This window comes from Sus scrofa, chromosome 1 (genome assembly GCF_054392235.1).
Source record: "Sus scrofa isolate SSC_HxYL_T2T_F1_AM1 chromosome 1, Sscrofa_HxYL_maternal_Yorkshire_Landrace_v2.0, whole genome shotgun sequence".
Taxonomy (NCBI): domain Eukaryota; kingdom Metazoa; phylum Chordata; class Mammalia; order Artiodactyla; family Suidae; genus Sus; species Sus scrofa.
Genome location: NC_139383.1, coordinates 267,846,481 through 267,861,923, shown reverse-complemented (window position 1 = coordinate 267,861,923; position 15,443 = coordinate 267,846,481). Strand labels below are relative to the sequence as shown.

The following is a 15,443-nucleotide window of genomic DNA, read 5'->3' as shown; positions in this document are numbered from 1 at the left end:
CGCTCCTTTGAGAAAGCAAAGACCTTTGGCAGAATAGAATCATGGCTCAGGGGAAGACATTGATATTGCAGTGTGTGCTATTTTAATAGTGCCACACCATCCATCATGACTTTCTTCACTCATCCATTCAGCAAAGGTTTACTGGGCACTAACGACAGCTCTGTCAATCCCTGTGTTGACCACTGGGGCTATGGAGATAAAGAAAGTGTAGAACCTTTTCTAAGAAGCTTTGTTATTCATCCATTAAACAAATAATTTTTGAACACCTGCTAGATGTGAGACACTGGGGAATTCATTAATGAACAAGAGACACACAGTCTGTGCACATAGGGAGCTGACCATTTAGTGAGGAGGACAGATGTCAAAGCAAAAGCAGGAAAGCACGATATCATTTAAACATTTAAATAATAAAAATATGAAGAAATCCCCACAAAGATGTATTAATGGAGAGACTCAAGAGAGATGCTTTAGTTGGAGGAGAGGGAAAGAGTCTGGGAAGCCTCTCTGAAAATACCTGATTTAGAATCAGAGTTAGCCAGACAGCCAATGGCAGCAGTTGTGTTTCAGGCAAAAGCAGAGCCCCATGGGAAAGCCCTGATGCAGTAAATTCCCCCTTTGAGGAAGTAAAGGAAGGTCATCTTGACGAGGGAAGTGTGAGGAAGAGAGAAAGTGGTGAGCAGAGTGGAGGATATCTGGCCAGGAGCCAAGATTGTGGATCCCTAGTAAGACAGGCCTTGAAGAGGTAGTGGGTGTAGTGGAAAGAGAGAAGGAATCACCATGCTGGTTCTGTCCCCACCTTGCTGTGTGACTGCGCAGATCGCTCCCTTGCCTGGGCCTGCTTTCAAACCTTCTGTGAGATGAGGGGACTGCATTTCCTTCTCTCAAAGGACCCCTCTGGTGCTCACCTTAATCATTCTGTTATTTCTTGCTTTATAAAAGAGTTGCCCAGGATCCCTGCCCTCTGAGAGGGAGCATTGATTTAAGGACATTAAAGACTTGACCAAAATATTGTGGGATTAGAAGAGAGATTGGAAGATATTTTGAAGGCATGATTGATTTAATTGAAAGTGAAGCATCATGGAGAATAGGGTTTAAACAAATGGAAATCTCATCAAATTTCTGTGAGCACTTATTGTGTGCTCAGATTAATTGACTGGATTCCACATTGGCCTGGAAAACTAGGTTTTCTTATCCCCATTACGGACAAGAAAATAGAGGCCAAAAGAGGGGTGATTAATGGCCTAAGTCTCTGCAGGGGTTGGTGGTGGGTTGAGTCAGAATTCGAAGCCAGACTGAATCCTTTGCTTAAGTCTTGACACACGCAGACTTTTTCGGGGGGCCGAGACAATACTGGCTGGCAAACCACCTTCCCTGTCCCCCTCCTAGGCTGCGGCTCTCCCCTACTGTCGAGCCCTCCAGCACTGTGGTCTCCTTGGAGTGGGTTGATGTTCAGCCAGCCATCGGGACCAAGGTCTCAGACTATATCCTACAGCACAAGAAAGTGGATGAATACACAGATACAGACCTCTACACAGGTGAGTAAAAAGTGCAAGACTTCCTCTTTTGTTGAGATGGTGTGACAGAGGAGAGAAACCAGGATTTTCTAAATACCCTTGGAGACTTGGTGTCATCTGAACTGGCAAGGCCTTGGGAAGTTTCATTGTTCGGGCATTGTCACCTAGTGCCCACATTGGTCTGTGTGGTTTTGTTTTTTTTTTTTTTTTTTTTTTGGTATGATTTTCAGCATGGGAAGGTAGCAAATTGTACCTGAAAAGAATTTCTGGCTCTGGAAGTTAGATTCTCAAAGTCATATACTAAGGTGTTAAGTTCATTCAAAAAAGTATTTGACCTTTTCTGCTTCGGAAGGCCTACAGGTTACATTTTTGAAGATCTTGGTCTGTAAATATATTATCTCTGGATAATATATTTATTATATATCTCCCTATCAGAGATATATCTTACAATATATTTCATATTATATATCTTCATCTCCATATCAGAAGAGATGGAGAAATTCAAGGAGTTGCCTTTTTGAGCAAGACATTCTGAAATAGTTGTCTTTATTTCGGGGGAAGAAGATTTGGAAGTCATTCGGACATGCAGAAGACAATGGGGAAAATGGCCCTTAAAAGAGTGTTTTAAGTGTACTTGGAGAGTATACAAGGGTGGTGTCATCCTGGAGGGTGGGTCTGAGGGATGGTCTGGCTTAAGGCAGGCTGGGAGCCTGGGTCTGTGAAAACTGGCTTTGAGGCTGGGCCATGAGGGTAGGCCTGGGACCATGGGAGCCAGCTTGGGTCCAGGGTGGGTCGAAAGCCTGAGTTGGTGGTAGCTGGCCTGGTGCTGGACCCAGCTAAAAGCTGGAGTTCAAGGGTAATTTCCTAGAGCCTGGATTCCCAGGCACTGACTGGGGAGCCTGAGCCACAGGGATGACCCGGGGGCCTTCAGAGCTGGCAGGCAGCAGTGATCTGGGGGCCTGGATTGGTGAGAGTCCACTGGGAACCTGCTGCCATGGAAGCTGCTGGGGCCCCTGGAGCCAGCAGTTGCTGGGATGAGCTACAGGCTTTAGATGCACACAGTAGCCTCTGGGAACCACCTGTAGCCATGGGAGCTGGCTCTGGGGTGCAGCATGAGCCCATGTTTCTCTTTCCTACCAGAGGGACGGTTTCTCTCTGCCTGGGGCTGCTCAGGCTTAGAGGGAAGATTATGGGAGTAATGTGAATCTGTCTTTCCTACCCTCCTCAAAACATCTCTTCTTATTTTTGTGCTTCACCCAGGTGCTCTGATTCCCTACCTGGAAGCCTTAGTTCTTGTGAAGGTATTTCTGTGCACAGTTAATTGCTTGAATTGATTTTTCAGTGGAGGTAGTTGAGGGGGTGGCAGAGAGGAGACAAGCGCTAGAAATTCTTATGCTTCCATTTTGCTAGCTTTAGTCTCCAAATGATTACCAAGCTTGTTTTTATAGATCAAGAAAGTGAAGCCTAGAGAGGTGTGTGACCTTCCCAAAAGTCCCACGACCAGTCCGTCTTACCTCCCAACACAATGCTTGCATCTTTATATATTGTACTGAATGGTAAAAGACTGAATGATAGTTTGCTGAGGTTTTTGTTTCGTTTTAATCAGAAAATGGATGTTGAATCTTCTGTGTCTAATGAAATGATCACATAGTTCATGTTCCATCGTTTTTTTTTTTAATATGGTAAATTGCATTGATGAATTTTCAAATGATTAAAAAAAAACTTGCATTCCTGGAATAAGTAAATCCCACATGGTCGTGACACATTATCTTTTTAATGTATTGTTTGTTGTGTTAAAAATTCGTTTAGATTTTTGCATCTATGTTTGTGAGGGATTTTGATCTGTAGCTTTCTCCTAATGCTTTTGTCTGTTTTGCTGTCAGGATACTTCTGGCCTCTCAAAGTAAATTGCAAAATATTTCTTTTTCATTTCCTGAAAGTATTTGGGTAGAATTAGTAATTTTTTAAAAAATTGTTTGGGGAGTTCCTGTCACGGCTCAGTGATTAATGAAACCGACTGGTAGCCATGAAGACTCAGGTTCAATCCCTGGCCTTGCTCAGTGGGTTAAGGATCCGGCGTTCACCTCAGCTGTGGCGTAGCTTGCAGACATGGCTCGGATCCCACATTGCTGTGGCTGTGGCATAGGCTGGCAGCTACAGCTTCTATTTGACCCCTAGCCTGGGAACCTCGATATGCTGTGGATGTGGCCCTAAAAAGACAAAGAAAAAAAAATTATTTGATATCATTCACCAGTGAAATAATCTGGGCTTAGACCTTTTCTTGTAAGAAGATTTTAATTACTAATTTAATTTTCTGATAGATGCAAGTTGAGGTTATGTATTTCTTCTGAAATGGTTTTGGTAGTTTAGGAGTTTCAAGGAATTTACCTATTTCATGTGTTATAAAATTTACTGGTAAAAAGTTGTTTGTGATAATCTGTTATCTTAATATTTTGAAGAATTTATTATCACACTCATTCTTGATATTGGTAATTTCTTTTTTCTGATCAATCTGGAAAAAAGGTTGAGTAATTAATTTATCTTCACAAAGGATCAGCTGTAATTTCACCTGTTTTCACTCTTGTTTTCTATTTCTACTCTGATCCCTGTTACTTCTTCGGCTTTGGATTTAATTTGCTCCTCTTTTTTCTGGATTTTTATGATGGTGAATGATGGTTTTTTTTTGTTTTTTCGTTTTTTGTCTTTTCTAGGGCCACTCCCATGGCACATGGAGGTTCCCAGGCTGGGGTCTAATCGGAGCTGTAGCCGCCGGCCTACGCCAGAGCCACAGCAACCCGGGATCCAGGCCATGTCTGCAACCTACACCACAGCTCACGGCAACACCGGATCCTTAACCCACTGAGCAAGGCCAGGGATTGAACCCTCAACATCATGGTTCTTAGTCGGATTCGTTAACCACTGAGCCACGACGGGAACTCTGGTGGATGATGTTGTTGATTGGGATTTTTTCTTATTATACAACTTTCTCCCCTAATTACTATTTTAGTAGCCAACCACCAAATTTTGATAAATTGTCTTTTCATTTTCATTCAGTTCAAATGCTTTCTAATTTCTCTTTTGTTTTCTTCTTTGACCCATGGATTCTTTATAGGCATGTTAATTTCCAAATATAAGGGGATTTTTCAGGTACCTTTCTGTTACTGAATTTTAACTTGATTCCACCATATTAGATAATACACTTTTTATGACTTTAATCATTTTAAGTTTATTGAGACTGGTTTTATGGCACAGAAAATAGTCTATCATTGTTTTCAGTATCCAGTTTAAAATCATCTATTTATGAATGAGATGTTAGTAAATGCCAGTTAGATCAAGTTAGATCCTTTCTGATTTTCTGTTTTCTTATTGTATCAATACTTGAGAAAATGGTATTAAAACCTCTGATGATGACTGTGGATGTATTTATTTCTCCTTACAGTTCTATCAGTTTTTACTTTATGTACTTTTTAAATTCTTTCAAGTGAATGAATACTTCGAATTTTTGTATCCTCTTGATGGCTTGATCCTTTTAGCACTGGGAAATGATTGTCTGTTTCCCTGTTACATTTTTTGCTCCAAAATATACTTTTTTCAGATATTAACCTAACAATCCTAGCTTTCTTCTGATTAATGTTAGAATGATCTACCATTTTTCATTCTTTTTTTACTTTTATATTATATGCGTCTTTGTATTTAAAATGTGTTTCTTATGGACAGCATATAATTAGGTTTTTCCCTTTTTTAAAAAATCCAGTCTGATATTGTTATATTTATTTATTAATTTATTTATGTGCTTTTTAGGGCCACACCAGTGGCATTTGGAGGGTCCCTGGCTAGGGGTTGAATTAGAGCTGCATCTGTTGGCCTACACCACAGCCACAACAACACAGGATCTGAGCCACATCTGCGACCTATACCATGGTGCTCACAGCAACGCCAGGTTCTTAACCCACTGAATGAGGCTCAGATCAAACCCACATTCTCGTGTATACTAGTGGGTTCACTACTGCTGAGCCACAATGGGGACTCCAAGATATTATCTTTAAATTGAGATGTTTCGACCACTTATATTTAATATGATAGCCTCATGGTTAGGTTTAAGTTTATCATATTGCCATTTGTTTCCTATTGTCCCGCCTTTCTTTGTTTCTTTTATTCTCTTTTTCTATTTCCTTTTAGATTGTTTTAATTATTCCATATTATTTCTTTTGTTGACATTAGTTGTAAATATCTTTTGTGAGTTTTCTAATTACTTTAGGGTTATATATGAATATTTAATATATCACAATGTACCTTCAAGTGCTATTATAACACTTCATATACAGTATAGAAATCTTATATAGTATACTCTTATTTCTTCCTTCCAAGTCTTTACGCCGTATTTTCATACACTTTACTCATATACAGAAGTTCCATAATTCATTGTTACTATTTTTCTTAAATAGTAAATTATCTTTTAAATGTATTTAAATAATAAACATAGGGAGTTCCCTTTGTGGCTCAGTGGTTAACAAACCTGACTAGGATCCGTGAGGATGCAGGTTCAATCCCTGGCTTCAATTGGTGGGTTAAGTATCTGGCGTTGCTGTGAGCTGTGGTGTAGATCGCAGACTTGGCTTGGATCCTGTGTTGCTGTGGCTGTGGGATAGGCTGGCAGCTGTAGCTCCAATTTGACCCCTAGCATGGGAACCTCCATATGCTGTGGTTGTGGCCATTAAAAAAAAAAAAAAGCAAAATAATAATAAAAAACGTAATTTTATATATGTACTCATGCACTTAGATTATGCATTTTTGTGCTCTTCAGTCTTTCCCATGCATCCATGTTTTCATCTAATTTCATTATCTTCCTACTGGAAGGATATATTTTACTATTTCTTATATTTCAGGTCTGTTAATGATGAATTCTTTCTGCCTTTGCTTTTGTAAGCTATTCTTGCTGGGTACATCTTTAAATTATACAAAAAGAAAAATCTGTCAATCTTCTTTTTGTATAATTTAAAGATGTCGCTCTTCTCTCTTATGTTATTTGCACTGAGAAATGTGTCCTTATTTCTATTTTTGTTCCCCTATATATACATACCTTTTTTTTGCCCTCTGGCTGCTTCTAAGATTTTCTCTTTGTTACTAGTTTCAAGGTTTTTTTTTTTTTTTTTTTTTTTTTTTTTTTTTTTTTTTTTTTAAGAGCTGCACTAAGGGCATATGAGTTCTCAAGCTAGGAGTTGAATCAGAGCTACAGCTGCCAGCCTGTGCCACAGATACAGCAATGTAGGATCCAAGCTACATCTGTGACCTACCCCACAGTTCATGGCAATGCCAGATCCTTAACCCACTGAGTGAGGCCAGGGATACTAGTTGGGTACATTTCCACTCTGCCTCAATAGGAACCCCTGAGCAATTTTATTATTTATTGTGGTTGAGGTTAATTAAGCTTCTTGGCTCTGAGGGTTTATAGTTTTGTCTTACCTGGAAAGTAAGGGGCCTCTTTTTTTTTTTTTTTTCTCTCTGCCCATCTTTTTCTCCTTCGGTGACTCGAAGAATACGTATGTTTGGCTCCTTGAAATTGTGCCTTATCTCACTGATGCTCTTTTTATTTTTAAAAATGATTTCTTTTTGTTTCATTTTGGATTGTTTCTAGTGCTATGTCTTCAATACTTTCTGCAAAACATAAGCTACTGTTATTCCTATTCAGTGATTTTTTTCTTTTAAACTCAGACATTGTAATTTTCATCTTTAGAAGTTCAATTTAGGTCTTATTAATATATGGCATGTTTTAACTTTTGTTGGTATATGGAATAGCATTATAATAATGGTTTTAATGTCCTTGCTTGCTAATTCTAACATCTATATCAGTTCCGGGTCCGTTGAAATGGATTGATTCCTCTCCTCATTATGTTATGCATTTTCCTTCTTCTTTACATGCCAGGTAATTTTTGATTTAATGCCAGACATTATGATATTTGCATTGTTGTGTACTGGATATTTTTGTATTCCTACAAATATTTTTTTTGTTTTTTTAATTTATATTTATTTATTTATTTATTGTCTTTTTAGGGCTGCACCCGTGGCATATTAGAGATTCCAAGGCTAGGGGTCTTATCAGAGCTACAGCTGTTGACCTATGCCACAGCCACAGCAAACAATGCCAGATCCGAGCCAAGTCTGTGACTTATACCACAGTTCATGGCAATGCTGAATCCTTAACCCACTGAGCAAGGCCAGGGATTGAACCCACAACCTCATGTTTCCTAGTTGGATTCATTTCTGCTGTGCCACAATGGGAACTCTTGTTTTTTTTTAATTTAATGGTTTTTATTTTTTTCCATTATAGCTGGTTTACAGTGTTCTGTCAATTTTATACTGTACAATAAGTTGACTGACTCACACATACACATATACATTCTCACATTATCATGCTCCATCATAAGCGACTAGATATAGTTCCCAGTGCTGTACAGCAGGATCTCATTGCTTACCAGTTGTATTTCTATAAATATTTTTGAATTCTATTCTGGGACAATTCTTCTTAGAATAGAATTCTATTCTAAGTTACTTGGAAACTGATTCTTTTGGGTCTTTCTTTTAAGGTTTGTTTAATGAGAGTAGTATTTAGTCTAGGGCTAATTATTCCCTACTATTGAGGCAAGACCATTCTATGTGTTCTACATAATGGCCCATAAATTATGAGATTTTCCAGTGTGGCTGGTAGGATAGACACTATTTCTGGCCCCTCTATGATCAGTGGGAATTGTTCTATCTAATCCTCTTGGGTTGGTAGGCTCCTTACATATACTTATTAGCCATTATTCTGCTGATTGTTGCAGAGAGACCCTCCACAGATCTCTTCAGTTTTTCTCTCTGCACAGCTCTCTCCTGTCATTACTTTATCCTACAAGCTTTAGTCACTTTGGTCTCCCTGGACTGAGAACTCCGTCTTCTCAATTTAGGAAATCTGCCAGGTATCTCCATGCAGTGACTTAGAAACTCTCTAAAAGCAGGAAGATGGGGAAATTTTAGGGCTCACAGAATTTGTTTTCCATGTTTCATGATCTTGGTCCTCTGTTGCCTGATTTCCAATTTGAAAACTTGTTTTATGTTCTTTTCTTTAAAAAAAATATTAATATTTCAGGCAGTAGAATAAATAAATTCAGTCTTTGCTTCTTTATCCAGTCCAAAAATGGAAATTCAAGTTTCTTCCTTCTGATTATCCAAGAACCAGTGTTCTGATCTAAGAGTGCCTTCCTTCAAGAGTGTCAGAGCTATGTTTTAGTTACATGGTCTGGAGGCACTCCACAGAGATACGACCTCTTCTTTTTTTTTCCTGCTACCATTCAGAAGTTTGAAGATAATGACATAGCTGCCACTATCATTACAAATTCTTTTAACTCTTCCTTGTGCTTCTTGGCCTTTATTCTCTCCACTGTCAAATTTTTGAACTTTTCAGTGGGCCGTTGTCTTTAACCAGGGAAGGTAATGACTGTGAGGTCTTTGTAATTTGGTATCCTCTCACAGCACTTAACATGGGTGTTCACTGCATTGAGTTGTATATGGGTAGGCATATACATGTCTTAACTTCAACCCTTGGCTTTAACTCTTTGAGTGCTATGTGGCCTTATGAGATCTCATGTAGTTCTGGAGATTAGTTGGGTACATGTAAACCTTCTAAAATTAAGTGTCATGATTAATTGATGCTGTAGATGATTGCAAGTGGATACTTGAAGCAGAAACCTCATCTCTGCCTTTGTGCCACTTTTACCGTGTCTCAGCTATCTGGAAAGTGAACCTGGACTAAATCTGAAAATTTCAGTCTACTTGACTGAGCTTTATCTTAGAGGATATAAGCCTAGTTAATTTTGGAAAACCTGGCTTCTGCTTTCAGTTTCCCACTATCTCAGTTGTAGGGCCAGTCTACATCTTTTCTGGGCCCCAGTTTCCCTATCTGTAGAATGGGGAAAACAGCACCTATTTCCCTAGTTACTTTGAGTGTCAAATGTAGCACAGTTCTTGGGACATGGTAAGTACTAATTTAGTTGCTTCTAATTTCCGTGAATTAAAAAAAAAAAAAAGAAAGAAAGAAAGAAAAGGGAAAATTCAATGTTAGGAAGAAAACAAACAAACAATAAAATAAGGTTTAAGACTTGTTTTGTTAGAGACCTAGGATTACTCACACATTTGGCCAGGTGAGGCCAGAAGAGGGAAATGTGGGCTTTCTCTTTGATCTCTCTGGATTTCTGCTGGCAGCCAAGTCCGGTGCTGTAATTGTTTATTTATTCACAAGCTCACGCATGCGTGTGCACAGATATACATGCATACACACATTCTCTCTCTTTTCTCTCTCTCACACACGCACACTTTATGACTGCCATCTGTTCAACACCCTTTTGAACTAGCTGTTGAAATGCTCACTCTCCCCCTCTGTCTCCTCCTCCCGCCCCCCACCCCGGGGTTTGGCACCCTCTTTGTTTCCTTCAGAGAAGCCATTGCTCTGTCAGTTCTGGGACACTATTGGGAAAGCCAAGCATAACTAGCCTCCTGTTCCAGTTGTTTTGAGCAGAAATGGGGCTTGTTTTGGGGATGGCTGAATTCCCCGCACGCTAATCTGTCATCGATATTAAAAACAGACGTCTGGTTCTCCCGCGTGGCCTCATCAGAGCAATTGGCATGGGTTTCAGCCTCTTGGGCAGCAGTAGATGTGGGGGGTGGGAACAAGAAGGGGGGCTGAGGCACACGCAGATTTAATGAATCCAAATAGCATGTTTGACCTACAGAGGAAAAGGCTGAGGAAGGTAGGAGGGGGGTGCTTGTCCAGAGGTTACACACATGACTTAGTGGTAGAGTCAGTGTTAGAAAGGGGGGTGGAGGGTGGGGGCTCGGATGTCTTTATCTGCCCTCCCTGCCAGGTCCAAACTGCTTTCGTCCAGTCCACCTTACCTCTGATGTGCTTTGCTTTTGCTGAGAATAAACCAAGAAGCAGGTGGAAATTAGAGGATATGGGACATCTGTGTGTCTGAGCAGGATGGAGTATCTAGCCATCTGATGGCAGCTGGAGGGCTCTGACCTTATAGAGAATGTGGCCCTGCAGATCACTGCTTGCTTACATACCACCTTTCGAGAATCTCCAATGTTTAGAGCAGAAGGGCCTTAAGCAGTGAGACCAACTCCCTCACTGAAAGGACCAGAAAAGGAACGTCAAGAAGGGTAACAGTCTCATCCATTGTCATAATCGCCCAGCACACTCCCCTGCATTTTCTTTGGTCCTCTGTTGGAATACTTTCTAACCTTTTGAAAACCAGAGACTTGTCTCTCTCACATGGGATTCCCAGCTTAAGCTCCTTTGGTCTAGGGCTGGAAGGCCAGCTGGCTCTGCTGGCCCCCCACAGAGAGGCATCGGGCCCTCTCCACCATCCCTACATCTCCTCGTGAAAGGCCGCAGCATCTGGAGCTGGTCAGTGCCCCCTTTCTGTCCTGGAATTTGGGAGCCTGACCAACACGAGGCTCCCTTCCTGCCAACTCTCAACCCTGATCTCTATGTCTTCTTTATTCTCTCTCTGCCTGCCTCCCTCCCTCCCTCCCTCCCTTCATTCCTTCCTTCCCTCCCTCCCTTCTTCCCTCTCTCTGTGTATGTCCCTCTTGATATCTTTCCCTCTGTCTCCTCTTTTGTCTTTGATACTTCATGTTACCTTCTGCCTGTGTCTCAGCTATCTCTTCCTGGCTTTAACTCTTCAAGCTGGCTTCAGCATGAGGTACTCATCTAGATTCATCTAGAACTGGGCCAAGAATGATGTTTAGAAGGGTCGGAAGACATCTCTCTCCACCTCCTGTTCCCATCAAGTCTAATACACAGCTGAAAAAGGACACCCCCCCCCACCCGCCACCGACCTTCTCCCCTCCACCCATCCCATCCCATCTTAGACCTTAGACTAAAGACCTTCTTACGTGAAAGGGAACAGTTATGGAGGTAAATTTGTGTGAGGGAATAACGCAAGGCAAGGAACAGCAAGCTACCAGACCCACTTCTCCCGGTAGTGGAGAGGAAGATGGTGGCAGCAGTGGCTGTGATAGAGCAGTTACATTGGAGCTGTTTATGAAATACCAGAGAAATTACTCATAGCTCCTCAAGCAGCACAGGCCATGGCTGAGCCATACTCTTTGTCTGAGAAGCTGGAGGGGCCCTCACCCGCCTGCCGTCTGCCTGCCCTGGACCAACTTGAGGGAGGTGATGTCATTGGAGACTGGGCCCCACTCCCTCAGCTAGTGGTGGGGGGATGGTGAGGGAAATATGTTTTACAGGGTGAAGTACAAACCGGCCTGACTGCAAACATCTGGAACTGATATTAGGCCCTCAGAAAACATTTCTGTCACTCCAGCTGCTCTTTGGGTGAGAGGTTTCCTAAGTCTAGGGCCTCCAAAGCAAAAAGGTACTTGGAAGGTCTTAATTCTCTCCATTCCCCATGCCACCCAGCCTGCCGTCTGTATCACAGAGTTATTTTTTTTAACAGGTCATAAAGCATACTCATTCATTTCATTCATCTATATGGAGCTCTTAGCATGGTCTAGACACTCCAAAACATGCTGGGCATTGAATTAGGAGCAAGACAGACATGAATTCTTGCCCTTGTGAGTTTATAAGTCTACTTGGAGATAGATACAATTTAGCAAGAAATTACCCTATGGCATGATAGGGGATGAGATAATTTAGATGCTCTAAGAGCACAGATTAGGGGCTTTTAACTCCGTCTAGTGGCATCAATAAAGGCTAGGCAGAGAAGGTGAAGCAGTTGTTCAGAATCTGTTCCTAGTAGTTAATCATACTGGTCAAACCTTACTGAAGACTATCAGCCCCACCCCCACCACATGGAGCTTACGCTTTGGCTAGAAAGGCTGCTCTTCAGGTTTCATTTTCTCCCTCCTGCCACCTGTCACCATGCTTGACCTTAGTAACAGCTCCCCATCATAGATACCAAGAGAAGAAAAGTTAGCACCCCCTCTGTACTCTCCAGAACCTCCTTCCAGGCCAGGGAAGAATCATGGCAGGTAGGTGCCTACCTTCCATCCAAAGACTTTGTCAGGATTAACTCCCTCCCACTTTATGACCCTGAAATGTAGCCATTCCTCCAAAAGATAAAGTCACATAGAACCCAGCCCCCATCTTCTTGTCTCAGTTGAAACTGATTCTCAAAGTCTCAAACCTGCTGGTTTGGAGCTTTCTGTCTGTGCTCTTGTCATCACAATAGATGTGTTCAAGTTTTTTTCTGGATTCCCTGCTGAATAATTCACTCTCTGACTTCCTGAGCCAGCTCATCCCCAGTGAACTTTCTTGCGGTCTCCCTTGGCTGCCCACCCCTAGTTCCCACCCTGGGGTTGTCCTCATGTGATATTGTCCCATCAAAACTCACTAACTTCAGTATCCCTTTCTCTGACCATAATCTTTTATCCTGCCCATGTTTTGATCTCTCATTCCTGCCGTGTCCATCTTAACACAATAGGACTGCCTATCCCTTGGTTTGACTACTCTGTCTTCATCTACTCTGTCAGTTTCCATAGTTATAATCAAAATACTTACTGCTCTTACATTTCATTTCTACCTCAGTCCTCTGAGCGCTCTGTTCCATATCCAACTTACTCAAAGCATTGTCAATTTGATGTTTCTCAAGCAATTCAAACTCAACATATACAACTTGCTACTGTCTCCCCACTAGTGTGCTCCTGCCTGTATGTACATTTTCTCTATATATCACTGGTCCCACTATAAGTTCAGTTCCTTGAAGCAAAATCCCAAGGTTTAACTCTTTTCTTTGGCTCATTTTCATATTCAGTTTATAACCAGGTTGTTTTGCTTTGATCTCCATTATATTTTGCCCCAGCTTTATTGAGATATAAGTGACATGTAACATTATCTCATTTTTTTTTTTTTTGCTTTTTTTTTAGGGCCACATCCATGGCATATGGAAGTTCCCAGTCTAGGGGTCGAAGGGGAGCTGCAGCTGCTGGCCTACACCACAGCCACAGCAACATGGGATCCAGACCACATTTGTAACCTATACCGCAGCTCAGGGTAACACCAGATCCCCAACCCACTAAGTGAGACCAGGGATCAAACCCACATTCTTGTGGCTACATTCGTTTCTGCTGAGCCATGATGGGAACTCCCCATGTAATATTATCCCTAAAATCTCTTCCTTTCCATTCTCATTGCCTTATCTAAACCACCCATCATCAGAGTTCCCATCGTGGCACAGTGGAAACGAATCCAACTAGGAACCATGAGATTGGTGGGTTCGATCCCTGGCCTCACTCAGTGGGTTAAGGATCCAGCATTGCTGTGAGCTGTGGTGTAGGTCGCAGACGCGGCTCAGATCTGGCGTGGCTGTGGCTGTGGCATGGGCCAGCAGTTACAGGTCCAATTCGACCCCTAGCCTGGGAACCTGCATATGCCCCAGGTGCGACCATAAAAAGACAAATAAATAAATAAATAAATAAATAAATAAATAAATAAATGAAAGACAAAAAATAAATAAACCACCCATCATCTCTTACAATCATTTTCTAATTAGTTTTCATATTAGCCACTTTTTATCCCTCTCAGTTTTCAATTCTAAAGCCAGAGTTACCCTTCAAAAATGCAGCTTTTGATGCTATCCAGTGCCTTGTACAGTGCTGGCATGTTGGAAACACTCAATAAATATTTGATGAATATATGATTTGTAAGTATCATTTTCCTAATTTGAGCCCTTTAAGAGCTTTCCATAAATCTTCTAACTAAATGAGAACCATTTCGACATGGCCTGGAAGGTTATGAAGAATTGCTCTTGCCTATTTCTCCAGTCCTCACTCTTAGTAGCAACGATTTTCATTCCCATTTAAGTCTATCTGCGCAGGTCTCAGCTTAAATGTCACTTATCTGAATCTTTAGATCATATTTGGCCCATTCATTGATTTTGTGAATTTTTAGCCTTTAATACCCCCTTGGTAGCCCTTACTGCAATTATAATGAATGTGTTTTAATTTAGGGGGAAGAAGTGTTGAGTATTTGCCTTTCTCACTAGAATACTAGCTCCTGTGAAGTGGAGTTAGGTTCATCCTTTTCATGATTCCTTTTCATGATTCTATCCCCAGCGCCTAGTAAAATACCAGGCACATAGGAGGTATCCAATAAAGACCTGAAGTGGTAAACAGGTCATGAGATGAAGTGATGGTTGAGAGGTAGATGAGGATGGAGAGTATCCCAGGTAGAGAGAAAAACACATGCAGTGACATTAAAATATAAAAGGTTGTGTGCTAGCATATAACTTTTGAGTAGTGGGAATAAAACAGAAGAGACACTAGAAGCAGTGTAATTATGGTGAGTTGTTTAAGCCATGCTAAAAGTGAGTTACATTCCCCTGCCTGCTCTATGGAAGATGAATTGAGGGGCCTTTGAATCCATTGTTTCATTTTATCTGCAATTTAATCCTTCCAAGTGAGAGGGAATTATTATCTTCATTTACAGGTGAAAGAGTTGAAGAGCAGGCTTATACTGTTGATAGTTGAAGGTCAAACTTAAAAGGAGAGTAAGGTCAAGAATTGAATTTTAGTCTCCTGACTGTTTAGTTCACATATCTTTCCATTTCTTGCTGCCAGTATACTCCCAACCAGTGGCAAGAAGGCCCTGGATTCAGGGAGCAAAAAGAATGGCTGAATGGTCTTTGACACCCAACCCCTACATTAATTTGTGTTAATCTGCTTTGCCGCTGTAGCTATTTGGATGTGTCATCTCTAAGGCCAGGGACAGAGAACACCTTCCCTTGAGAGTTTTTTATTTACCACTTCTTGGAATATTTTCACTTGCTATTTGCCATAACATGGACAGGGAGTGTGAGCTGACTATTGAATGATAACAGAAATGTCTTATTAAAATTGCTGCAATGTTTGAATTTTACTATGTGTCCCTTA

At 41.2% G+C, this 15,443-nt stretch overlaps 1 protein-coding gene across 6 annotated transcripts in view; it reads left to right on the top strand.

Moving 5' to 3' along the window:
• ASTN2 (astrotactin 2) overlaps positions 1 to 15,443 on the top strand; it is a 915,666-nt gene that overhangs the window by 749,085 nt on the left and 151,138 nt on the right. For all 6 annotated transcript variants that reach the window (XM_084993997.1, XM_021074505.2, XM_084993987.1 and 3 more), the window contains one exon: positions 1,387 to 1,535. In XM_084993997.1, coding sequence (XP_084850123.1) covers positions 1,387 to 1,535 — 149 coding nt within the window. The remainder of the gene's footprint in view (positions 1 to 1,386; positions 1,536 to 15,443) is intronic.